The 26,396-nt window shown below is 44.3% G+C and overlaps 1 protein-coding gene across 3 annotated transcripts in view; it reads left to right on the top strand.

Moving 5' to 3' along the window:
- Positions 1-20,512, top strand: part of pde3a (phosphodiesterase 3A, cGMP-inhibited) — a 69,415-nt gene extending 48,903 nt beyond the window's left edge. For 2 of the 3 annotated variants that reach the window (XM_031583269.2, XM_031583272.2), the window contains 14 exons: positions 280-540; positions 5,272-5,429; positions 6,931-7,055; positions 7,477-7,708; positions 9,068-9,141; positions 9,228-9,409; positions 9,531-9,668; positions 9,926-10,037; positions 10,423-10,536; positions 10,877-11,076; positions 11,890-12,093; positions 12,463-12,624; positions 14,104-14,401; positions 14,652-20,512. In XM_031583269.2, coding sequence (XP_031439129.1) covers positions 280-540; positions 5,272-5,429; positions 6,931-7,055; positions 7,477-7,708; positions 9,068-9,141; positions 9,228-9,409; positions 9,531-9,668; positions 9,926-10,037; positions 10,423-10,536; positions 10,877-11,076; positions 11,890-12,093; positions 12,463-12,624; positions 14,104-14,401; positions 14,652-14,986 — 2,595 coding nt within the window. In that variant the 3' untranslated portion in view covers positions 14,987-20,512. The remainder of the gene's footprint in view (positions 1-279; positions 541-5,271; positions 5,430-6,930; positions 7,056-7,476; positions 7,709-9,067; positions 9,142-9,227; positions 9,410-9,530; positions 9,669-9,925; positions 10,038-10,422; positions 10,537-10,876; positions 11,077-11,889; positions 12,094-12,462; positions 12,625-14,103; positions 14,402-14,651) is intronic. The other variant, XM_031583271.2, reaches the window with a different exon arrangement.
- The last annotated feature ends 5,884 nt before the right edge of the window (positions 20,513-26,396 follow it).

Below are 26,396 nucleotides of genomic sequence, written 5' to 3'. Positions count from 1 at the left end.
GTCACGTCACCCACACTCCACACATACACACACACACACACACACAGACAAACACACACACACATTCACATGCACACACTCACACTCCGGCAGAGCTCTGCCTGACTTGTCTGTCTCCCCCCCTTCTTTCTCTCTCTCTCTCTCTCTCTCTCTCTCTCATCTTGTATCTGTCTGTCAGTCTCTCTATTTTCACTCTGTCTCTCACACTGTTCTTCGTTCCATGTCTCACTTTTGATCCTGTTTCTCTCTCTCTCTCTCTCTGTCTGATTTGTCCCACAGTCCTCAGGCACCACTGTGACGGTGGACATAGGGGTGATGGGCGAGGCCCACGGCATGATCACCGACCTGCTGGCCGACCCGTCGCTGCCGCCCAACACCTGCAGCTCCCTACGGGCCGTCAGCAACCTGCTCAGCACGCAACTCACCTTCCAGCCGCTCCACCGGCCGCGCCTCAGCCCACTGGTGTCCTTCAGCGACACGCACACCTGCTCCGACTCCGAGGAGGGCGGGGAGAAGGGCGAGAAGCTGGCCATCCCCAAGGTAACGTGCACCGAAACGGCACCCATCAAGTCTGCAAGGCCCCACTGTATGCCTATCTGACGTCTAAACTAATGTGTCACTAAGCTGAGACTTTGCCCAGTACGTTCATTTGCACCCATTCCCAAATTATAGGGTTTGACCGTTTTAAGAAACAGGAACATTTCAATGGAAACATTCCTGTTTTAAATCCTTAAATACTAAATGGTCTAAACTGTTGTAAAAATAGAAATGTGTGCATTAAATTCAGACTGAACCACAGACTGAAATGTTTCCAGACATCACATGAATGGCTTGTGTCAAATGATGGGTGTGACTAAAAAGGATGTATTCAGGTATTTTCATTAGGTATTTCTGTTTTGATGGGAATATCCACATTGATATACTGCACATCCTTTGGAAAAGTCATGACACATTCCGAACCTTTTAAAATAGAAGTCCCTTAATCTGCTTGATTAAAATATTTCATATGAGGGTTTCAGCGTGTAGGTGCATCACAGGTCTACTTCAGTCAAATGTGGACTTTGGTACTCTGATGCTTTAAGCACAATGAGGCTTTTAGACATTGATCTCATATCAAACGTATTGGAAGTCCAGAAATATATTTTTCTGAAAGAACTAAGAGTTCATCCTTAAACTGTCACTCTACATCAGTGTTTCAAGGTCATACATCCACATCATTGACCTCCGGTGATAATGAATCAGAGTTATGAATGTCCCTACCTGGCCTGTCAATGTTGTAGTTGGAATGTAATTTGTTCAGGATCTTTAAGTGTAAAGTCGGTGCACCTATCTCTCTCAATCACATGTTCATCCTGACTCCTGCACGTACCTCCTTGGCAAAATGAGAGCGGAACATTTAACCTATTTCCACCACCCAATTAACACATTGGACAAATTTAGGGTTGTGGGTTCATAGGTCCTCAGAATAACTTTTGGTCCTCATTTTGTCATGAATGTAAACATCAGTGTAGAGTGAGTTAGATGAGAATCAGTGATGAGCGATAGAATTACAGCTTGCGCTGTGTTAAGATGTGGTTAATTGTCCTTCCATTTCCGCTCCTGTGATGCATTTGTGATGTGAACGGTAGAGGAAATGTTTTATCCATGCAGATAATACCACAGCCCTCACTGATGAGATTCAGGTATAAACAAACTTTGATCCAAAAAGTAGTTCAAGGCAGTCCCCTGCTTCAAACATACACAGGTACGCCAAGACAACACACACACACACACACACACACACACGCACACACACACACACACACACACACACAAGAAAAGGCACTCAAATATGTACAGAAATAAATACACACATGCGTGCACAAGTGCACACACACACACACACACACACACACACACACACACACACACACACACACACACACACACACACACACACACACACACACACACACACACACACACACACAGAGAGCCATACTTACCCTCCCTCCCTCCGCGTGGCAGGGCTCCAATTTTGGGGGACAATGATGCACATTTTCGCTGAGGCCTTTTAATCTTTTACAAGAGCAGCACTTAAAAATGCACGCCAGCACTTAAGGCATAGGTGAGACTAAATAAAGTGCCTGTGATGCAATGCAGGATGGAGCCTTGCTGCTTTGCTTCGCTCTGCTGTGCCAGTGATTCAGCCACAGCCCAGCCCAACTCCCCCAGCTCCCCTCGGGGCCAGGAATGCTGCTGCCCCACTGTAGTTACTCTACAGTGTTACAATCCCACCTGTAACCACACTGGGATTGATAGGTAGACACAGTTTAAGGAAAGGTCAAAGTGGTTTCCTAATTAGTGGTCTCTCTCTAGTTAGCGTGGGCTAGTTTTGTGACGCCTGCCCTGAGATGTGTAAAACTTAGCCTGTGAGTAATGGAGAGAATATAGGACCGCTCGACCCTTTGCCAGCGGCAGTGTGGTTTCTTTTTTTTTTTTTTAAGATCTTGGCTAAATAAAAGGTGATATTCTGGAATGAAGAAAAACACGACACGGTCTGGTTCCTGAAGCCCTGTTTTATCTGTCATACCCACAGCTGTGTCAACATGGAGTATCGGAATGAAACGGCGTAAAAATGTAGGGAGAGATGTCGGGTTTCAGAGCGCCCTGTGCGTAATCATAACACAATTTGCCCAGGGTTAGAAGCGGCGCTTACACACATGCACCACACTGCTCTCCCTCCTGTCTCCGTGTCAGTTTAAGAGAGCTTTTGCCTCTTGGCTGATGTCTGGCTGAGCGAGGTCTCCACAGCTACGCATTGTGTGCCACAAAGGCTGATTTCAGGATTTCAGATTTCAAGATATTTTTTTTTTTTTGTCAGAACTGCCAACCGCTCCTCTTTCCAACTTTCCTCCTTGTTTTTTTCTGTCTATCTCTCTTTTTTCATACCACTCTTTCGTTCTTTTTTTGAGAGATTCTACTAGACATAACACTTCTGAACTTCCTGCAAGAAGTGCGTCTCCGGAACTGTGGAGCTCTGGCAGTTAGATTTATCCCGTTCTCCTAAGGGGGAGAGTGGTCTTTAAGTGCTGGAGGGGGAACCTGAACTAGGTAAACACAGCGAGGAGAGCGACCTTTCCTCTCTGCCTTTTCAGTGAAAGCCTCGCTGTTAGAGCTTGTTTTTGAAATTACTATGCCTGACACACAAGCCTTCTGTCACAGACTGCATACTCAAATGAGAACAAGAACTTGCTTGCCTCTTTTTTTTTCGACATTTCATAGTTATTCCAATACCTCACAATGTATGTCAGGCTTTGTTAGTTTGAGGTTATGTCTTCCTTTCCAGCGAAAAGCTCTCACTGTGGTCCTCTCACATCATAGCATATAAAATGAGCCTATTAGTCAGTAATCAATTCTGTCTTCTTTTTTTAAGGAGCTCTCTCTGTGGTCCTCTTACGTCAGAACATTAACAAAAATAAATGATATAAGGATGTAATATAAGTCAGTGGTGGGCATTACTTTTAATTTGCTTCTCAAAAGATGTCTTGAGAGATGACAAAATTGAGAGTGTGTGTGAGAGAAAGAGAGCGTACAATAGATTATCCTAACAGTGCACAGCATAGGCCTCGTCCTCAGGGTGTAATCCTGAGCCTTTGCATGAAGGATGCAGACGCTCCTCCTAGACGAGCAGCGCTGTGATCGGACCGGACTTCCTCTCCTTCCAGCATCGAGCGCCGGCCGGCTGATGAGCCTCCCCCACTCTGACAGCCTGTCTGCAGCCGTGAAGAGGCCCGCCGAGCCGAGCGAGATAAATAGAGAGAGAGAGAACTCACTTTCCAGTCTACAGCATCAGACATTTGGAGGGGGCCCGCGTCTCTCCTCCTTAAGCTCGGGCCGCTCCAACTCGGCTGGCTGGCAGTGTATAGAATTGGATTAATTCACGGTAGGCCACATGCTGGGAGCATCTCGTCTACATGTGGAAGGGGGCTTTCGTGGGAGAGTGTAGGAAGCCGGTAGTACAAGGCTGTGGATCCCTGGATAAACAGGCAGTGTGCTCCACCATCCTCGGCTCCAGGGGCTACAGCATGGCAGGATGCCTCTTGGCCCCTCCATTGCTCCGTCCTTCGTTGGAAGGAGGGCGGAGGTGCGGAGGTCCCAGCCTTCTTGGGGGAAGATGGATGGGAGAGCTGTAAGGGGTTTTGCCTCGGAGGCCCAGAGCCTGCCTGGGAAGAAGCCTGAAACATTCATGTGGCTGTTAGCTGAGTTCTCCCCTCAGTGCGGGTCACTTCCTGTGAGGTGAGGTCACCCAGTGTACTTTCCCTTTTTTTTCTTAAACAAGCGGGGAGGACATCATTTAAAAATGACACAGTAGAACAGAACAAGATGTGGCAGTGAACATCTTTCAGTGGACATCTCGTCTTCTTCAGACCCGCGACAGGCGGCGGCGCGCCGGATCTCTCTGGCGCTCTCTGGCTCACCCCCTCAGGCTTGGAGGGGCGGCGTGGTGTGGTGTGGTGTGGGAGGACGGGGGCAGACGGAGAGTACGCGGAGGACGTTCCATTCCTCAAGGGTGCCTCCATCTGCTCTGTCCCCATTTCCCAGTGCCACGCAGCATTCCCTCCTGGAGAAGCATCAGCATCAGCTGTTCCCTGATGTTCTGCCCGGCAACACGCTCCCTTTTAGCCCTCACATCGCGCCTCCTCCCCCTCTCTCTTTTTCTCTCGCCCTCTCTCTCTCACTCTCTGTTTCTCTCCTGATATAGCCAGAACAGAACACATAGATACTGGAAAACATTAGTCACATAAATGGCTCCTAGCTTCAGCACCAAAATAAAGTCTGTCACATACCAATAGTTTTTTTTGGCTAAAGTTCCTGATTTTGGCAAGACATGGAGAGGAACACTCCATTATCCAAGTACCAATGGGCCAAAACACTGTAAAAAGACGGTCAAAACATCCTTGTTGTAGTTGATGGCACAACTATGTGTATTAACCAATGAATTCAGTATATATATTTATACACTCACTGACATGTCATAGATTTGCTTTAGTTATGTATGATCAATTAAGGTTTTAATTATAAGATTGTTTGGGTTTCAATGTTTCCTTCATGATTTTATTCATTTATCTCTTCTCTTGCAAAAAAATTGTCATGAAATAGATGGTTTATTACTTTTAATGTAATTCCAAATAAAAGCTTCAGTTCAAGTTCAATTTTAAGTTCATGTGTACTCTCAGCCATACACTTAAAGTTTACTAATTCGTTCTCAACTGTCCCCCCTGTTTGCAGCGTCTCAGACGGTCTCTGCCTCCAGGCCTGCTGCGGAGGATCTCCTCCACCTGGACCACCACCACCTCAGCCACGGGCCTGCCCACCATCGAGCCTGGCCCGGTGCGCCGCGACCGCAGCGCCAGCATCAAGCCCACCCATGACGGCCCCACCGGCAGGTAAAACTCAACCTCCCACACAGCATTTAAAGTTTCTTATCTTCTGTGTAATATGTGCACTTCAAATAAACTGTCCAATTAAATGACAGAGAGGGGGGGGGTAGATGGGGGGGTAAGGGTAAAGAGAGAGTTGTTCTTTCTCTGTTGATGTTACACAAGCGGAATCACGGAATCTGTAAAATTGGTTACTGTAAAATGGTTTAAGAAAGTAGAATGTTTGAAATCATAGGCATCAAAATCCTACCACCATTTGGAGAAGTCACTAGGAGAGGAAAACCATTCACAAACCCTCTTATTGCTTTTTTTTTTTAAAGTGCAAAATCTGCCTTTCCACTTTATGAAATTAAAAGCCTTTAGCTCTAGCAACGCGCCTCCAGCCACAGCCTTCCTCTTTGTTTTCCGATCCATTCCTAAATCCCTCCGCAGACGCGTGGCCCAACCAAAAGTGAAACCCCACCCCGACGCCGACAGCCTGTGGAGGGGAGCACTTGCAATAAATGGATGGCTCCTCTCAGGCTTTAATGGAGATTACTCAGGGAAGGTCGCGTGTGGGGCGTTGGCCAGTTTTTGATTGTCATTTCTCTCTGTTTTAAAAGCTCTCTCCTTATTCAGTCCGTGGCGCCAGGTCTTTAGCAGGTCTTAGCTTTGGCCGTGCTGCGCATGTGAACTCTCCTTCGCCTCCTGTCTCTTCTCACCATTTGTTAAAGTTTGATTGTGTTTTTGTTATTGCATCCATCCATTTCAGACCCCCACTCCCCCCCACCCCCCTACTCCTTGTGTTCTTATACAATGGGTTCTGAGTTATGGATTTAGGCTGAAGTTCATGAAGCCCATGAACCCCCTCCTACACACACACCCTCTCAAACCCCCTGTGCCCCCCCCTCCCCCCACCACTCCAGGTCAGATGGTTATCTGGAGTCTGGAGACGAGAGCTTACGTCTGTTTCCTGGAGACGCTCAAAAAGTCGGGCCCGTGTTTAGATTGCGGCCCAGCCCGGCCCAAAGTGAAAAGCTCTCTCTCTCTCTCTCTCTCTTTCTCTCTCTCTCTCACTTTCTTTCTCTTTCTCTGAGAGAACGGGGGTCTCATATGCTGGTGGGGAGAGCTGCCAGTTGTTGCTAAGAATCGGGCCTGGCCTTTAGAAGTCCTCCGAATCAATCGGCTGTAAAGCCTTTAATGGATGTCTTTGGTTTGTTCTCACAGCGGGAGGGATCCGAGCTTTGAGATTCTCCAGTTCACCTCTGAGTTGAGGGAAAGAGAAGGAATAAAGAGAAAAGAGTACAAAAGAAAAGAAGTTGTTGTGTTGTGCTGTAACATATAAATACTACATTGGACGCTGTGTTTATGCTCCCTTGCTTATGTGCACTGGTGAGTCAGACCTCCATGTGTGATTGTGTGTGTGTGTGTGTGTGTGTGTGTGTGTGTGTGTGTGTGTGTGTGTGTGTGTGTGTGTGTGTGTGTGTGTGTGTGTGTGTGTGTGTGTGTGTGTGTGCGTGTCTTCCAGTTTGGTGAATAACGAGTCATGGAACAGCTCCGTCATGTTGACCATCTCTAAGAGCAGGTCCATGTCCGCCTCCTATGCTCCCTCCGCCTCCAATCATTTGTACAGCAGGAGGCTAAACAGACCAGGTACGCACTGTGTGTGTGTGTGTGTGTGTGTGTGTGTGTGTGTGTGTGTGTGTGTGTGTGTGTGTGTGTGTGTGTGTGTGTGTGTGTGTGTGTGTGTGTGTGTGTGTGTGTGTGTGTGTGTGTGTGTGTGTGTGTGTAGCATGCACATTCTGTTTGTGTGTGAGACCAATGACAAGATAATGAATGGAATGACAAAAGAGACAGTGCTGGACACTGAAAGAAACAGAACACAAAAAGTCATAGAGAATTAGAGCTTCGAAAACAGACACAAACTGCATGAGATACTGGAGAAGTGATCTAGAGAAGTATGTGTGTGTTTGTGAGAGAGAGAGAGAGAGAGAGAGAGAGAGGAGTGAGAGAAAGACAGGGAAATAGAAAGAGAGAGTACAAAAATATAATAAAGGTCCCCGTCTCTCCTCAGGTTACCCTCCCTCCAACATCTCGCCCTTGGCTTCTCCGTGCCACTCTCCCCCAGCGCAGGGCAGCCCAGTGAACAGTCCCACTGCCAAGACCCCGTCCATGGAGCTGCCCGAGTGTCCTGCCCCCCAGGGGGACGTGGCTCCCAAGCGGGCCCCTCACCGAGCCTTAACACACAGCCAGAGTGCCCCCAGCTCCACCACCTCACAATGGGGCCCCCCGCCCCTCTGTAGCAGGTAAAAAAATAACAAACACCCCGGCACATTGACGAACCCCAAAACAGTACGGAGTCGGTGTGTTTGGTGTGTGGTGGCAGGTTCAGACATGCCAAGAGCTAAGTCAAACGTGTCAATTATCAAATTAATTACACACGCCGTGTGTAAAATTAGGAAGAGCCATTCAGATCCCTGCACTGCAATTATCTCTCTGAACGAGGTGCTGCACTGAAGATAAACAAACGCACCATCTCCTCTTGTTGTTTAGGAATGCAATTAAACTCCAACAGAAGAGCCAATGAGGCAAGCAGCCGCCTCTGTAGATGAATACAGTGGTCGACAGCCTTCAACACTTATAGCAGTTTGTGCAAGATTACTGTGCTAAGCTCACAGATGCTTCTTTAGCCCCCAAAAGATGTAATTTGAGCTCTATGTGGTCAGGAAGGACCCGTGTGTGTTACTGTGTGTTTATATGTGATTGTGTGTGTGTGTGTGTGTGTGTGAGACAGAGGGTATGCATCGCGTCTGTGTCATGAGGTCGGCTGTGCTGCCTGATGCATTGCATAGAGGTCATAAGTGAAGTTAAGCCCACATCTTTTCCTCTTTCAGCTTTGTCTCTCTTTATCTCTTTTTTCTGAGTTCCTTAGCATCCTTAGCTCCTGGCTCAAGTGAAGCTCAGCACAATATCTCGAATGACTAACGTGTTATTAGACAGGAGGCTTGCTACTCAGGTAGTCTGATATTTGAACGGTCAGGCGTTGTTTAATAAATACACCTTCTTAATGCATTCTCCTCCTAAAACAGACCCTACTACACATGCTGTGGAAATAGCTGGCGTTATTTCCCCAAACATTATCATTTGCCTGGAACCTCTCTCTTTCTCTGCACTTTCTCTCTCCGTTCTGTCCTCTCTTTCCCGAGAGCGCACACTCCAAGCCTCCTCGTGCTCGGACGACGGACAGGGGGTCACGCTGCCCTTGGCCATAATGAATGCCGAGGCAGAGAAAGGGAAGGGTCTGATTGGGTCCTATCTGCCCCGGCTGAATCACGCTGGAGAGCTGAGCGAAAGTGATGCAGCTGTGGAGCCCGAGTGCAGACAGGCCCTCACTGCCCCGCGGACACCAGAGAGGGAGAGAATATCATCGGGCGTTAGTCACTCACAGAGGGCAAGCAGCGCAGCGTCATTGCGTAGCGCTAGGGCTAGCAAAGTACAAATGAAGCAGCCCTTTACATTACACACCATACATATGCAGGACTGGTGTGTGTTTCCCTTTCTTTGGATCCATTTCAACATATTTCAGTCATTTTCTCTTTACTTCTCCCTTAGCAACAATATGAATATATTTGAGATATGATGGTGTTGTGCTTTGATTTATCTAGTTGTGGGAGACCCTACAGTAAGCTTACGCATGCGGGAGGATCTATAGACCGAGGGGACAGAGCACTGCAGACAGGTAGGACTCACATATGTTTGTGTAAGCTAATGTACCTTAATGCAGGTAATACACTGTTGTAATATGCTCTGTTATTTACCCTGTAGATGACCTAGTGCTGGCTTCGTCTGACTACGAGAGCACCTATGAGACCAACCACAGTGACAGTAGCGATTTTGCACAGAACGAGGAGGAAGGGGATGGGCGCAGAAAGTCATGTGAAGTCCAAGAGGGGTGCAGGATGTACCCAGCAGAGAGCCTAGTCCTCCACCCCCTGCTTTCACCCGAGGTGGGTCAATTTCCTATGTCAAAATAATGTAAGAATTCATCTGTGTTTTCTACTCCATGTCGGCTCCTAAACTGTTAGCATAACCTAACTCGACTGGCTTTGCTTGGCTTGCTATGGTCAGGACAAGCCCTTTCTGGCCCCAGAGCCGATGGTCATGGAGGGCCTGGAGCCGCAAATAAGCCAGATAAACAACTGGAACTTCCCCATCTTTAACCTGGTGGAGAAGACCGAAGGCAAGTGCGGCCGCATCCTCAGTCAGGTGAGAAGTTAGAAGTGGGCTCTGCTGTGGAGGGGTAGGTGTCAGCTCTGAAGCTGCACTGCCACCTGCTGGTGGAAGTTGATCATAGCATGTTTACCACAGTCCCCCCCCACACACATAACATTAATGAAAGGAACCCTGTTTGAGTTGTTGACCTAAACATGAATGATATATATATGGAAATGCATTACATCTATATTTATAATACCAATGTAAATATGAATGACATGTTAATTTAGATTTGGTGTGTGCCTCAGGTCTCTTACAGGCTCTTTGAAGACACAGCACTCTTTGAGACTTTCAAGATTCCTGTCAGGGAGTTCATGAATTATTTTCATGCTTTGGAGAATGGATACAGAGACATCCCATGTAAGTTTCAATGAGAAAGCTGACTTCCCTGTACATGTCTCTGTGATAGCCATAATGGTTGACCTAAAATGTTAAGAAAACCATTTAGTTTAGACTCGAAGTCGATTTTTGAACTGAACTCATTTTGAACAAATTTTTAAACAACCATAGTGTTAAAGCAATGGATGGGAATCTCAATAAATAATAATAATAGTAGCAGTTTCCTCTGAATAATTTACATTGCTGAAGGTGTTGTCCAGCGTAACCAGCCTTAGCTATGATCAAACACAAGGGGGATGCATTGCTCTTCGCCAGGTTCACTCACCCCCATCACTGCTCACACTACACACTGTGGTGCTGCCCTCTAGCTGAGACTCGTGGTACACCTTCTTTTACGCTTCTTCAGATCACAACAGAATCCATGCCACCGACGTGCTGCATGCAGTCTGGTACCTCACCACACAACCTGTGCCTGGCCTGCCCCGTTTGGCCAATCAGGAAGGCTCAGTCAGTGATTCTGGTGAGTCCAAACTATAATTAATTCATTTCTATGGAGGACATTGTGATAATCTTTTCCAGCTGTCTGTGGTCACACAAAGGCTGTACATTAAACATTAATGCCACTACTTCCCCTTGTCCTTTTTTTTACATAGGCTAAAGCAAAGCATTAAAAGTGTATGCCATTTCATTTTTTCTGTATTGTAACATTATAGAATTTCGTTACGAAATTCAATCTGGTTACAAACTCCTTATTTACACCTGTTACAGGAATTACATTTTAAATGTTATCGCATAGGGTCTTTCGACTGCACATTAGACTGATTCTTTCTAACATGCTTTCTTCATCACCGCACCCTCAGACACGGAGAGTGGCATTACCCACAATCCCCTGGGCTTCCTCATGTCTAAAACATACCCCACGCCGCAGGAGGGCTATGGCTGCCTGTCGGGGCTCATCCCAGCCCTGGAGCTCATGGCGCTCTACGTGGCAGCAGCCATGCACGACTATGACCACCCTGGCAGGACCAACGCCTTCCTAGTGGCCACCAGTGCCCCACAGGTATGCTACCACTAGTGCCCCACAGGTATACTACCACCAGTGCCCCACAGGTATGCTACCACTAGTGCCCCACAGGTATACTACCACCAGTGCCCCACAGGTATGCTACCACTAGTGCCCCACAGGTATGCTACCACTAGTGCCCCACAGGTATACTACCACCAGTGCCCCACAGGTATGCTACCACTAGTGCCCCACAGGTATGCTACCACTAGTGCCCCACAGGTATGCTACCACTAGTGCCCCACAGGTATACTACCACTAGTGCCCCACAGGTATACTACTACCAAAGCCGATGGCTCTACTGATGCTCCCCAGCTGTGTAAGAATTTGGTTTAGTGCCAAAAAGGTATGGATGGGTTTTAAAGACACCTTGTGTGTGGAGATATGGTGTTACCCGTCCTGCTAAGTTATGTGTGTAGTATGATTACTGTCAGTTAGACAACCCTTTTCTTTAAGTACTGTGATATGTTCTTTTCCTGTCTTTTCCTGTTTTTCTGTCTTTCTTTATCTTACACTATCGACATGTAACTCCCACTTGTATTTACTATTCACAAATATTTTTTCTTCACTGCTGTCATTCTTTCTTTCTGTTTATTTATTCTCACAACGTGATGTTTTATTCTCTGTTTCTTTCACCATTGTTCTTACCCTCACATATGTTTGTTTGTATGTTCTTTCACTTGCGGTTGTTCTTTCTGGTATCTTTAACCATCATTTGCTCTTTCTTTAACTTGTATTTGTTCTCTCTTTGTAACTATTTGTTTGTTCATCAGGTCTTTCCTTACTCTCTCTTTTTGATGGTATCTTCAGGCAGTGCTCTACAATGACCGCTCTGTTTTGGAGAACCACCACGCCGCGGCTGCCTGGAACCTCTTCATGTCTCGGCCCGAGTACAACTTCCTGGCCAACCTGCAGCATGTGGAGTTCAAGCGTTTCCGCTTCCTGGTCATTGAAGCCATCCTTGCCACAGACCTGAAAAAGCACTTTGACTTCCTGGCAGAATTCAATGCCAAGGTAGCCAGTCATCATCAGTTAACAATATGGCATACAACAGTGTATATGCAGTGTATATGCACCTTAAAGCACATCCACACTATTGTCCCTTTCCACTAAAAGTTGTTGTGGATTAATTTGTCCAAAGACCTATGCTGTTTAATGAAACAGTTAGTTTCTTTAGATAGTACACCCATCTGTGGAAAGTCATTTAAGCTGAGAAGACTACCTTTAAATGCAACTAAATTATACATTGACAATATACGTATACCAACATATCACTGGTGTTGGTTTCACCATATTCTCCTAGTTAGATTTATTTGTGATGATCAGTCATCTTTGTTTTAAATACATATCACATCTCTCTCTCTCTCTCTCTCTCCCTCGCAGGTTGGTGATGATGGGTGTTCGGGCATCGACTGGTCCAACGAGAACGACCGGCTCCTGGTGTGCCAGATGTGCATCAAGCTGGCCGACATCAACGGGCCCCTCAAATGCAAAGACCTGCACCTCCAGTGGACCGAGGGCATTGTGAACGAGTTCTACGAGCAGGTCCGTCCCAAACTTCTTCACGTGTGTGCTGTGACTAACCGGCTCATATTTTAATATCATGTCATTATCGCAAACCTTCAGTTTCTCCTGCTGTGGAGAAGGAACCATGGTGGCGCGATGCAGTTGCCCAGCAACAGTTTCTTCGCTCCAGTATCGGGGCTTTGAATTGGTTCAGTATGGAGTGGCCAAGAGCATGGCAACCTGGTGAATATATGAGCATAGGCCAGTGCCTAGCAACCAACTATCGTCACAGTAGTAGTTAAAGCTAGAGAAAGGGTTAACAGAGAGAAGAAGCGGCCTTCATTAGTAAATGCAATTATTGAATTTTGTTCAGACAAACTGACCTCGATAGCAGAATGAAGGAACTCAACCTCCTTGGAGAAAATAGGACCTTTTGTTCTTCATAGAGACATCAGAGAGTTACTCCAAACCCAAGTATCTTGAAAGATTTGAGCCACACAGCGTAGCCTGATAAAACAAACAGTGACCGCATGGCCAATCTATGCTTCTAAACATTGTGATGCAGCCGACGTGCAGGAGAGGAAGGTCAGCTGTTAAGCATTGAAGCAGTGTTTATTTTGCACAAACAATTGCTTAAGGCTCGGCCACAATAAGATGCATAGGAGGAGAAAGAGCCTGTCCTTGGAGAGCGCGCTGCTTTGAACTGTGGAGAGAAAAAAAACAGTGACCCAGTTGTGTCAGGCCACAGCAGACTCGCAGCCCTATAGGTGCAGATCACATGACTGTCAGGCTCTCTTTCAAAACCTACTCAAGGAGGAGGAAAATCATCCTGTTCAAGAGGCGAGGCGTCTTCAATTTTTCCCCTTTCTCCTTTTTTCTTTCTCTCTGGCCTCCTTTTTTCCATAATGATTTGTTCAGATGGGCACTTCAGAGTATCACCTGCCCCGCACAGAGCCCACACGTATGTCATATCCTACACATGACAGCTAGCGCCTGGTTGCCATGGCAACAGGAGACCTTGTCAGCCATGGTCCACTTACAGCATCGTGAAGCGTTTGTGCTCGGATAGATCTGTAACGCTGCACACATTCTCTTGATTCCCTTGATAAGGTGGATTGCATTTGATCAACTAGGTTTTCTTAGGGAGGAAAAACATTATAATTAATTTTCTGTAACTTGGACATTTTTAAGTGCAACCAGTATCAGTTGACGCTGGACTTTTTTTTCTCAGCCCACTACTTTTAAGCTGACAGGGAAGAAGTCGTTTCATTTCATGCTATTCTTTTATTCAAGCAAAATCTGTAATCTTTCACACTTCATCAAATAATACCAGAGCATTCCCAATCAAATTCTATACTCTAAAATCTACCACCTGCTCATTAGTGGAGAACTCTTGCACCAAGCCCCTCTGATAACACCCCCCTAAAAATATATCTAAAAGTGTGGGTGGACAGATCTATAATTGATGTTTGGGACTGTGTGTGGTGACGTTGTGCCTTGCATCCAATGGCATTGCAGGGGGATGAGGAATCCAGCTTGGGCCTTGCGATCAGCCCCTTCATGGACCGCTCAGCGCCACAACTGGCCAAGCTCCAGGAGTCCTTCATCACGCACATCGTGGGCCCGCTGTGCAGCTCCTACGACTCGGCCGCCCTGATGCCCGGCCACTGGGTGGAGCCAGGGGAGGGTGCGTCCAATAAGGAGGGTGAGAAAAGGGAAGGAGAAGAGGAGGCAGGTGGAGAAGAGACGGACGAGGAAGAGGAGGAGGAGGAAGACACGCCTGAGGAGGATGCATCCTCCAGCTCGGAGCAGTCTCGTAAGAAGTCGCTTTAATTACGAGTTTTATTTTCCAGTTGGTGGTGATGGGAGTAGATTGTTTTAATTTTGGTAACGTGAAATGATAAACTGAGAATGTGGTTACTTGAGAATGTGTGTCTTATTATCAATTAGCTATTCCACGTGTAATCCCATCTGTATATGATTTCCTCATGAATTTGATGTGGTGTGAATCGAAAAACGTGATTTACTTTACCAGTGTTTCCGTGTTTGTTCTGGTTTTCTCACAGAGAAGCGAGGGCCAAAGAAGCGGCGGAAAGTTTTCTGCCCGATCACACAGCACCTGATGGAGAACCACGAGATGTGGAAGAAGGTGATCGACATGGAGGCTCAGAGTCAAGCCGAGGAGGACGAGGAGTCGGCGCTCGTGGGCAATGCGGGCGAGCCGATCCTGTCAATCCACGAGGAGGAGGAGGAGCCGGGGAGCAGGGAGGAGGAGGACGAGCCAGGGGATGAGCAGGAGGAGGGGACAGAGGGAGAGGAGGCGGAGTCACTGGAGGACGAGAGTCCCGTGTCGCCAGAGACAGTGGAAGACCAGCTGCAGGACGAAGAAAATCCTGAGTGATGGAGGGACAGTGTCGGTCATGGACGAAAAAAAAGAAAAAAAGATTTTGTCAGTGGAACACTTTCTATTTCCCAAACCAAGAGTCCTGACGTATGGTTGCCAGCACATCACTTAGACACAACACTGTAGACACTGGGGGGAATCTGTGCCTAAGGAGGACAAGGTCTAAGGGACAGGCTTGAGAGCTTTCAGCAGTGTGTGAGTATGGATGATAGTGAGTGTGATGTGTGAGGGAGTGCACAGTGTTTCTTCTGGTCAAGAGGGTCAGACTACACGGTGTACGTGGTACACCTGTTCAGGGGGTGACGAGTTCGTTAGAAGTAAGGGATTCTTTTTTTTTTTTTTTAGAAAACCGTTTTATCAGTTTTGATCAGGCTCTGTGCTGTAGCTCTCTTTAGTCGGAAGGGGCCGTGTACCAAACTGTTACTTGAGCAGGTTTGGAGTGATCAACCCATCTGTGACATGAGGTCTGCTTTGTTTCAAGAATCAGCATGTACACAGCAGGAACGTACTGGCTAGCCTGTTATCTACTACTTTGAAAGTCGAGTGAGCAAGTTTCTTTAAGTGTGTGTGTGTGTGTGTGTGTGTGTGTGTGTGCATGTGTGTGTGCATGTGTGTCCAGTGAGATCTCCATTGCCATTAGAGTTGTGTCTATTCCGAGGGGTGACCTTCAACTGTGGTGTCAACCAACGTTTGTACAACACATCCTCAAGAATAACATGCCTCCATTCACTTGCATTCCAACAAGGGAGAGGAGTAGCAGATTTTTTTTATGTCCTACAGCTCTGAAAAAGCTTTCCCATTTCACAGGGGAGAGAATAGCATACATGTACATACACACACACACACACACACACACACACACACACACACACACAGAAGCACGCACCTGTAAGAAATTGTTTTTGCATCACATGCCGCCCTGCTGCTTTTGTCTCTGGAAGCAACACATAGCCACTCAGTGCCATGGCTTCGCAATGCCACAGCTTCATACATTTTTATGGTCGCCATCAACCAAAGCCCTGTCTGTTTTTGTAACTAGTTTGCTCTCTTCTTATATGCTTTTTCTATTTCTATTACAAACAGAATTATTCCTTTTCACTTAATTTCTGTGCATGCTGATCTTCCATTTGTTGTACACACAAAAAACAATAGCTATTTTTGCAGTTTATATGCTAGAACGAATCATTCTTTAAGGTGCACCAGACCCTCAAACAGGATGTTTTAGTCCAACTAGGACTTTGGAGTCAGAATATAGGGCCCTGTGAAATTCGTTTCATTTGATCAATTTGATCATAATCAAATCATATGTCCAATCAAAAAATTACTCAGGATATAAGTTTCCGGTTGCAAGATTTGTGCGGAGTCAGTAGCCTACGCCGCGGGTGTTATGATAGTATACAGGTAGGCCTACGTACATTCTAAGACTAAGAATATTCAGATGCTGCTCCGATGGCCAGGTTGTGTTAGTTTCCAAAGAGTGATCATACTTCCTGTTCAGTTCACAATGCATAAGGATACGTCAGTTCGCCACCAATGTGGCAAACTGTATTTATTTTAAAACCACCGTACGCGAGAGGCTGAAATAATGAAATATACCAAGTTGTTGTTTCATTAACTTTGGCTAGCTGTATTTGTGTCACTCACGCGGGCAAGAATGTTGCCTATAATGCTATCGAATGTATTTCACTCTCGTCATTGTGTTCGAAAATGTGAAATTCCCCGTTTAACTGTGATTTCCTTTTTATAGCTTAATTCCACGATTCCCTCCGCATTTTGCAATCATTGGGCTCTACGAATAGGACTAAATGTCATTGTATAGCTTGGGGCTCCAGTTGCCCACAGTTGTTTTATCATGAAGCTAATGTAGGACCTTTGCTAAGTAGGCTATATTAAAAGCGGTGTTGGGCCCATTCTAGCATTCTCATCAGTTAAGACCTTCAGCACAAGCGATGCGTTTCTGTGCAGAGAATAGAACATGGAGAGTAAGGAGGGGGTAGGGTGAGGCTGTACCTTAATTGCATATAGTTTTTTTTTCTATACATTCACGTCACATTTAAAAAGAGTTTCATGTTTCCTACTTTCAGGGAAATTACCCCAATGTAAAGTCGCATGGTGTGTGTAGCCAACCATGTCACTGCAGTTAAACCTGTTGCTGGGTCAGTGACTGGTTAAGATGTTCAATTCTAAAGCCTCAAAACCATTGTCTGAGAGCATTTTTAAAGCAATTTTAAAGTAAGCCACGTGTAGTTGTGCCCTGCAGTGTCCTTCAAAGGCCCCCCCCAAAAAAAAAATCACTATTCCAGCCTTTACTTTTATCCCAAAGACGTGAAAGACATACAGGAGAAAGGCATCAAGCGTCCACATTCCTAAGCCCTGGTCCTCAGCCAGAGGGAGCTCCCATGACAGAGCTGATGATATCGAGTGCCAGGCCAGCCCGTCCGCCCGCCCGTCCATGTGAGTGGACCTGTGCGGCACAACGGCGGCGGCGGCCGGGATTGCATGGGAATGCCTGACGTGTCCAGGCATCCGTTCGCCCGGTCCGCCTTTGATGTACGAAGAGGCAGATTGGACACGATGGCCGAGCGGATCGAGGCAACAGTCAGATAAAACGCTTTCCTCAGGCCTAATCACCTCAGTCCGCTGCCGTTGGGCCTCCACCAGACGCACCACTTTGATGGGGGAGCCAATTAAAATGTTGGGTTAGGAGGCTGCGGCGGTGCACTCTACTTCTGACATCCATCTTCTTGCCTCCCCTTTGAAATTGAAAAGAGCTCAAAGTACATCACTAATATCATTAGAGAAAAAAAAACCAAGAAGGCCGGGATTACCATTAAAGCAATACTGACACCTCTGCATCTTATCCACTTCAGTTGCACTTTCAGGGTTTTTTGAAGTATTATTGAAAGGGACATTTTTTTCTCTGAATTCTTTTTGAATTGATTTGAAATGATTCTTTGTGAATTAAACAGACATAACTTCAGTGTGAGCGCCAAATATGACTTCAGTGCAAATTTTGAAATCCATTCTAAGTATGTGGTGTTCTGTCTCTCTCACTCTTCATCACTATTTTGCTGTTCGCTGTATCGTTTCCCTCATTCCTGTTTGCCAATCTTATTGTCTCGTGTGTTGTTTTATGGCTGGCTGTCGGAGGACATGTTGTGCATACAGAGTTCCACATGCGTTGTATTTTTCCAGAACAATTTGAGTGGTTTTTACTTTCCATTATCTGTTGTCTCCAGACCTCCATACCTGGAAGCTTTATTCAGGAGCCCCATTACGTGACATACATGAGATACACAGACCTAGACACACTTTATTTGAGACATGAAAACATTCTGCTCTTTTGGTTGGGATAAGAGAGAAAACTAGGGCCACAGCACATAGATACTGGGTACACAGACTGAACAGGCAGTTATTTTAGTACACTTTAGAGAGACAAAGCATCATGCTTTCTGGCTTTATTGGGTCAAGCTTTTGAGCAGTAGTCACCTGGTAACTGAGTGTCACTGACTTGTGATAAGGATTAAGAAGAGACCTATGAAAAGTCATGTTGGTAAAGGTCGGTGTTTTGTGATATTCAGTGAGTTGTCACATTTCATATCTGTACATTCTATCTCAGGCAACCATCGAAACATATGCAAACATCACAGAAGATGTAAGGAGGCCATGTTAGTTTTTTTTGTTTGAGAATAAATTAACATCCACACAGGAATTACACTAGACAATTTGGGATTTTTTTTGTTTCACCTGGTTATTTAGAACAGTCATTTGAACAGTCATTGCCCCCCTCCTCTTCTGAAGTGCAAAGTCACACGCGCGACTCTTTAGTCCTCTAGTCTGGGAAGCCGTCAGTGTCACTTCCACTTGCGTAGATGGGCGGCAGTGACTTTGGGGAGAGCCTGTGGCGCTTCAACACGTAAGGACAACTCTTTGATGCACACGTCACAGAGACGTGCCGCTCTCGCTCAGCCTTCTTTGATATCCACCAAGCCTCCGCGCTTAAAGCACCCTCTTCGCCTCTTTCATCAAGGAAAACAAAGCCCATGGCACTAGCTCGCATCCAGAGGCATTCCCCATCCTCTCCTCTGGACTCCTGACCAAGCAGAACCCAATCCTGTACGTTAAAGCATTCAAAGACATAAAAAAAAAACTGTGGATCTACCCAGGGATTAACACTTTGAACTGCTTAATTAGTGATATGGTTGTGTGTTTCATGTGGGGTTTTTTTCTCTTTTTTTTCTTTCAAGCGTCTGTGCAAGTATGCCGCAGTGTGAAAAGACCATGCCACAGCCCTCTACTGAGTGCCTCAGAAAAATACCCTCCAAACTGGTTGGCCTTGATCTTCATCAAACCTTTTTCGGTCTGTACTTTGGCTCTTATTTGTGTCATAAAGGGATTCACAGGGAAGAAGGATAAGAAAGGGAATCGTTTAGCTTTCTTGATCTATCTGCAAACTTTCGCATTGATTTCTCATCCCTTGTGAATGGAACAGTGGTATGTAGGTTGAGTGGGAGGTGACATCTTTCATGGTCTGCTCTTGAGGAGGAGTCAATGTTTTCAGACTTGACTACCTTTCAGCCAAAAGGGACTGAGTTTTTTTGTTTTTCATGGTGTAAGAGGTTTATGTTTCTGAGTATATGGCCAGTCTCAGTTCCCACTGACAGGGTTATGGGAGCCTAGAGATATGAAATGCGTAAGCATAGTGAAGATAAAAGGCTGATCAGAGTTTTCCTTTCTTAGCAATACGGGGGGATTTTTTTCCATAAGTACAGCTGCCAACTGTTCTTTGTCCTTTACCAGTCTTAGACTCCCTCTTTAAGTGACTCTATTATCTATCTGCCACACCAAGGTACATTCTGCTGCGGAGTCTTGTCCTTTCACGCATCTGTATGAGAATCTTTTCCTATTATTTACTTGTCTGTCAGTCACTGCCAGTCAGCACTATTCCTCCATCTTTTTGTCTAAATGTCTAAAGTAACCATAATTATTAGCACTATTTTTACCAAATCACAGATCAGGCTCTAATGAGCTTTACACCTCTTTAAACAAGAGAACGGAGACTTGTAATTTTTTTTTAATTATATATATATATATATCTATATATATATATTAAGTCGACACTTCACAGGCTAATCATTTTCTTCTGACTAGTACCTTGCACTTAACACATGTAGCAATACCTATAGTGAGGAAAAAAATGTGTAAATCACCAGTATTCGTTGATAAGTAAAATATTCATTTTATTGATGGTTATTGTTCCATTTTGTACAAAACATATACTGTACAGATAAAAAATTTAAATGACAACAAAAGTCTTTTAGATAAACATTATTTATTTTTACTGTTTTGTAATTTAGACACTATACTGTAGCTCCTTTATTGCCAGATTTACTGGAAGTGCCTCTTGGTATAATGTATTATACAGTAAATATATATTGAGATTACTAGACCTTGTCACAAGCTGAACAATGTGGATGTTGTGATGTGAATACAGTTGAATAACATGAGTTATATGCTGTGGTATCTCAGTGTTTCCTTGTTTTCATTTGCTCACAAACACCACACACTTACACACTTCATGTTTCTCGATAGACACAAGGGCCCAACCAGCACAGAGCAATTCAATGTTTCAATATGGAGACACTATCTAGGAAGGTATGAGAATGAATGTTGTTATGTAGTCCAGTGTTACAATAACATATTAATTCCACAACTGTGGCCAAACACATGTCTGTTGATGAGTGTTTAGTAAAGGCATACCACATGTACAACATACAATGAATACAACATCACACAGAACAAGGAAGTTGGAAGTTGTACGATGATAAGGAAAAAACCCAGAAGCTATGATGCAGAGCAAAGACGGTGAGAAAGGCAAGGGGTGGGGGTGGGGTGGAAGAAAAAAAATATGAGGTCTAGATTCCCCATCCACATCACAATGTCACAAGGAGGCAGACTTTCGTATATCAGGCACAAGTCTTGTAAGTAAGTAAATTCAGTTCAAACTTTGATTCAATTTCATTTTAATTAACAATTTAAATATTGTCAAAACATTGTTTTGTATTTCAAAATACTTAAGATTTACATTATCAAAAACAATCATTTTTATATTAACACTTGAAACTTTTCTGCACGCTTTCAAGTGCTTTTTAATTGTAAAAGCTTTAAGTGAGTTACGCTATGCTTAACAAAAAACCCACACAATGTAGTGGTGAATTACAAGTGGGTTTATTGATGATGAAGTCAAATTATGTACATTTAAATTGGGTCTGCTTGAAAGACCAATTACTGTAGTGCAGACATATTATAAATGGTCTATTTGCTTTGTCTAATTACCTGTGTAAAGGATAATATAGTAGGTTGCCTTGACGACTGGAATGTCTGATTTATCGCCACAGTGATATCTTATGAGAATGTTACAAGACAAAGCGGCTGGGAATGTGTATCATGAAAGGAGAGAAGACAGGACAGTTATGTCAGTGGATTAAAGTACAGAACTTCAGGGACACATTCCTTTGGATTTGTTAACAGAGGATTTTACTAACACTATAGCTTTGAGAGGTAATATGTTTTGCTAGTCTTTTCAGAAGACAAATAAATGAAGTGCTTGCCCTGGAATCTGAGTGTTGGGTCTTTGAAACCTGAAGCATAAGGTGTGCAATTACCACTCTAGGACATCCACCTACTCAAATAGAAAGACTCAAAGGCACTTAAAAATGAACTATTCAGCTACCACTCTTTTTTTCCTCCATTTCTGATTTACAAAACTCTGAGAACTCACTGGAAAAGAAAGATATCACATTCATTACACAAGTATGGGAGAGCTGCGTGTTGTGTCACTGTAACCGAATTGTGAAGACATGGAATGATTTGAATGTACCTCTTTATGTGATAGGGCGGACATGAGGGTCACTTTCATTCACTTGACTACAGCATAAAGGTATTACTCTTGGATATAGTTTCAGTCACCCCTCCTCTGCTGGCCTTTTAAATCTCCTCTCATCTGAGGATCTTTCCACAAAGCCTTCTGGGTTAATTGCCATGGGAATTAATCAAAATAGACTTGCATCAATGTTGTCAGTCATGTTCTTACATGCATTTACAAAAGGCATGACCTTTCATCAAGCCTCCACATAACAACTTTTAACTGATTTCGCTAATTGGTCCCACTTCTTGAATCCAACCAAAACTCTTATATCAAGAACTCTATAAATCTCCCATATTCCTTCATCATCCGACTTCTTAAACGAAGAAGATGTGAGTATGTCTTCATAAGATGTCATCTTCTCACCCCCCCTCATCAAACATGACGTGTTCCTTATGAAGCCACAGCTACTCTGTCTCATGACTCATTTCATTCAGTGAGAGGCAACAAAGCTGATCAAAGCATTCCTCTGTGGGATTTCTAACAGTCTGTTCCAGCAACCCCGAGAAAAGAGGAACTAGGTCTACATTTAGCCAGAGCCAGGATGGATTTCACGTAGTGTACAGTGAGCATTCAACCAGCAATAGAGCGATATATCATGTTGACACTTTAACAAGCAGCTGACTCTCTCCATCAAAAGTGACACTATCATGTTTCTGAACAACGTGTGACTCAGAGAAGTTTCCTTTGGTGTCACAAGCCACACACCTTCTGGACTAGGCTCTGTCACACTGAAGAAAATAGCCAATTTGCTGCAACTGTTTTCTAACAAGTCACAGAGGCAGAGTGGCATTACGCATGGTCAGAAGGCAGGCTACAGGCAATATGAGCTGGTTTTGGCCGATGGGGCTGTACCATGCATAATTACTAGAAATAACACTACAGTATTCACTACAAAGGATATTTAGTATTACAAAGTATTACAAATAACTCATAGTATCAGAATGGTATTAAAAATACCTTGTATAAACACACCTTGAGATCAGGCTGACACACCATTGACGATACAGTACTGAGATATTAAGCCAGCAAAGGTACAACATATTTGTACATTTAACAGAAAATAATGTCTGACTTGAAACTCCATAGAGATGTTTTAATAGTGGTTTAATGACGGCCGCGGAACTTCTTGCTTTTCATTTTGGCGCCCAGGTTAACAGGCTAGAGCATCCCTGCAGTGGTGCGTCAACTAGAGTTTTGGCGTGGAGCCTATTTTTCACTTATCATGTACTCATTATATACAGTGAAAAGATCTGTTGACAGTCATATCAACAATTGGACATTTGTAGCCACTGCATAAATCTAATGTAGCCTATGATAATATTATGGCAACAATTTAACATTCTATTATTGATGGCCATTGTCAAAGGCAAACTCAATGTAGAAATATAGATGCAAACAGCAACGAGGGGGCCAAGCAAAGCAACAATGCATAGTGCAAACTTCATGTCATTATATAAAGAGCATGGCTGTAAGCTCTCACAGCAAGTTTCATGTAAATTGAGCAAAGATTTGCCGAGATATGAGCTCACTTCCTGTTTCCTCGAATTTGACAAAAACTTTTGTGACGCTTTGTCCAACTGTGCCAAATCTGGAGAAGATTCAACAAGGTTTGAGGCCGCACAAAACTTTTATAGGTTTTTGATTTAATCCAATATGACGGCAACAACAATTTGGATATCATCTGTGTAAAGTTAGGTGAAAATTGGGCATTTTAAACCTTTCGAGAAAAAAATCCAATCCAAGTTGCCATGCCATGTGGCCTTGGGACCTTTTTTTGCTACTGAGCTCCCCATAAAGTTGCGGAGTGTAGTTCACTTTTACACCATTGTCGCAAGTGTTTCTTAAAATGGGGTCCTGAGTCCATGTACCAAGTTTGGTTTTTATAGATCAAATTGTTGCTGAGATTTTTATTGGCTGACAGATAAACACTTTTGCAAATTGAAAAGCAAAAAATATAACTATTGTGAGGCTTAGTCTAAAGATCAAGGGTGACAAAAAATGTGGACCGTCAAAATATTTGTAACTTTTTCATAAAATCCAATATGGTGGAAATTATAGAGTGCGGTGAACTCGGCTTGATCCAAGGAATCCAACAGTACCTCATTTTTGAAAATTAGGCATATGTTCAAAACATGCCTTTGCAAATGCACCTCAAACTTCGACCCATTGTTGGCGCTACAGCGCTTGAGGCACAGACACGAAACTTAATTAAAAGAATCAGGAGACTGTCCTCATTCAGTGTGCCAAATTTCAAAACTTTTTACAATACGGTTCCCTAGCCAGAAGAAGAAGATCAAAATTATTATGAAGAAAAGGAAGAAACACTACGAAGCTTCACCCACATAGGGCCGGCAGCCAGGGGCGGAGATCCCATTTCATTGTAGGGGGGGACAATACATGGTCAAATTTCAGAGTGTAATTCCGGGGGGGGGGGACATGAAAAAATTGCTTTCACGAGAGCTAGCATAAACTGCTAAATACCGAATTCTCTTATCACATTTACAAACAGAAATTCGAAGTCATTTTAGAATGATCTAAACAGCATTAAATGTACTAACACGAAATATCTATTCACAGACAAATACGTTCAAGAGAACTTGATGCTCAAAATAAGTTATAAAACAGCTCGACAGGGAATTGAACTAGCAACCTTTTGATTATAATACGACTTCTCTACCTCCTGCGCCACTGTTACTCAATATTACAATACCAGCATAGTTGATGGACCGCAGAAAAAGATGACATTCATTTAACTTCAGATAATTTAACAAATCTGGAGAGGCACTGAGATGTAGACCTACGTTTATTAACTAGCATGAACCTGCCCCTGACAGGACAGTGTCCTAGACTGTCTAGCTAGCTATCTTAACTGTGTTAATTACCGGCATGCGTGTGTTATCGGCAAACGTTCACGTTGTCATGCCAATCCATTAATAAACGTATGTATACTTGTGCATATCGATTGGAACTTCGTAAATGGAGTTTAGAAAAAAACTTCTTCTTTACATGTTCTTACTGCGTTCGAGAATGAGGTAAATCTCTTTACATATCGTGTATCATAGCGGCAGCAACAGGGGACAGAGTAGGAAACTGTCTGACAATCTGACCGTGTAGGCTACTGGGCTGATTAACTGAAACAGGGAGCTGCCGGTAGCCCTGCCCGTTGGAAACAGCATGTGAACCAAACCACTTTGAGGAATAGGGGGAACATGATTTTTTCAACACTTAAAAAACACATTGTTTTACATCTATAATTAGCACCGCTTGTGTCGCTTGTGTCCCCCCGTCCCCCCCGGGATCTCCGCCTATGCCGGCAGCGCAGCAACGTTGGCGGTGTGGGCATACACATGCGTGCGAACCGCAGCAGTTCAGCAAGGTAGTCGTCACACACAGGCATGGACAGATTATGAAACCATGGGGCCCTGGGCCTGGACGTGTAAAAGCCCCCCCCCAACAATTCTTGTGCGCGCGCAAAACATTACTTAAATTTAATCACATTTTTTTTCAACACCACAATAACTAAATTCACCTGTACCTCAACAGGATTTACACAAACATATACATTTTCTAACACAGCACAGGTACACTAAATTAAAGCCAACAGCAAATTAACAAAATACACCGCTTTCAACCACAAATAAAGGATACATTTAAGCCACTTCTAATATTAAGAAAAACCAAGTCTAAAAACAATTGACAGCAAGCAAAGTTAATAACACCGACTTCACGCAGAGGCTCTGGATTAGGGGCCCCCTGAGCTCATGGGCCCCTGAGCCTGGGCCCGGTAGGCCCGTTCGTAAATCCATCCCTGCGCACAGGTGAGGTAAACGGTGTGGCCCTGGCCACTTGTATCGATACCTTAACATAACATTAGCTGAAGGGCAGTAGTTTTCCGGTGCTCTCTCTCTTTCTCTTTCGCTGAACGTGGATAACCAAAAATTACGTGATTGCTTTGTAGTTAGAACTTGTCAACTTTCTGGTCTTGTCTTTTCGGACCGCTCATCAACGATGGATGACATCGAACTCTTTGTGTACATTGTATATGTGTATAACGATATGGCTGGCAGTAGCAGCGCCGCAGCAAAAACGTTGGTAGTGTAGACAAACACACATGCAGACAAGCCACAAGTTCAGAGACATAACTGGTGTGCTCCAGGCGCCACTCAAGAATATGCTCGTATCCTTAAGCATAATCATTGTTTTTTTTTATCGCCAAAAAATGTTTTACACACTCATAAACATGCACACGTAAACATTCACTAAAAATCCATACAATAACTAAAACCCGAGTCACTTTATATTTAGGCAAATATCAAAAGTCTACAAAAGGTTAATAATTACCTACCGAGTAGACTCAATTAGTGCTTAATAGGCATGAAAACGGTAATTATGTGGATATCATAATGCTTATTAGCTATTTGGCAGGCTGATGACTTAACACTGCTACTGTAAATTAGCTGACCCATATAAAACGCTCAT

The sequence above is a fragment of the Clupea harengus genome, chromosome 16, assembly GCF_900700415.2.
Source record: "Clupea harengus chromosome 16, Ch_v2.0.2, whole genome shotgun sequence".
In the NCBI taxonomy this organism is placed as follows: Eukaryota; Metazoa; Chordata; class Actinopteri; order Clupeiformes; family Clupeidae; genus Clupea; species Clupea harengus.
Note: the sequence above shows the minus strand (reverse complement) of the source record. Positions and strands in the feature narration are given on the sequence as shown.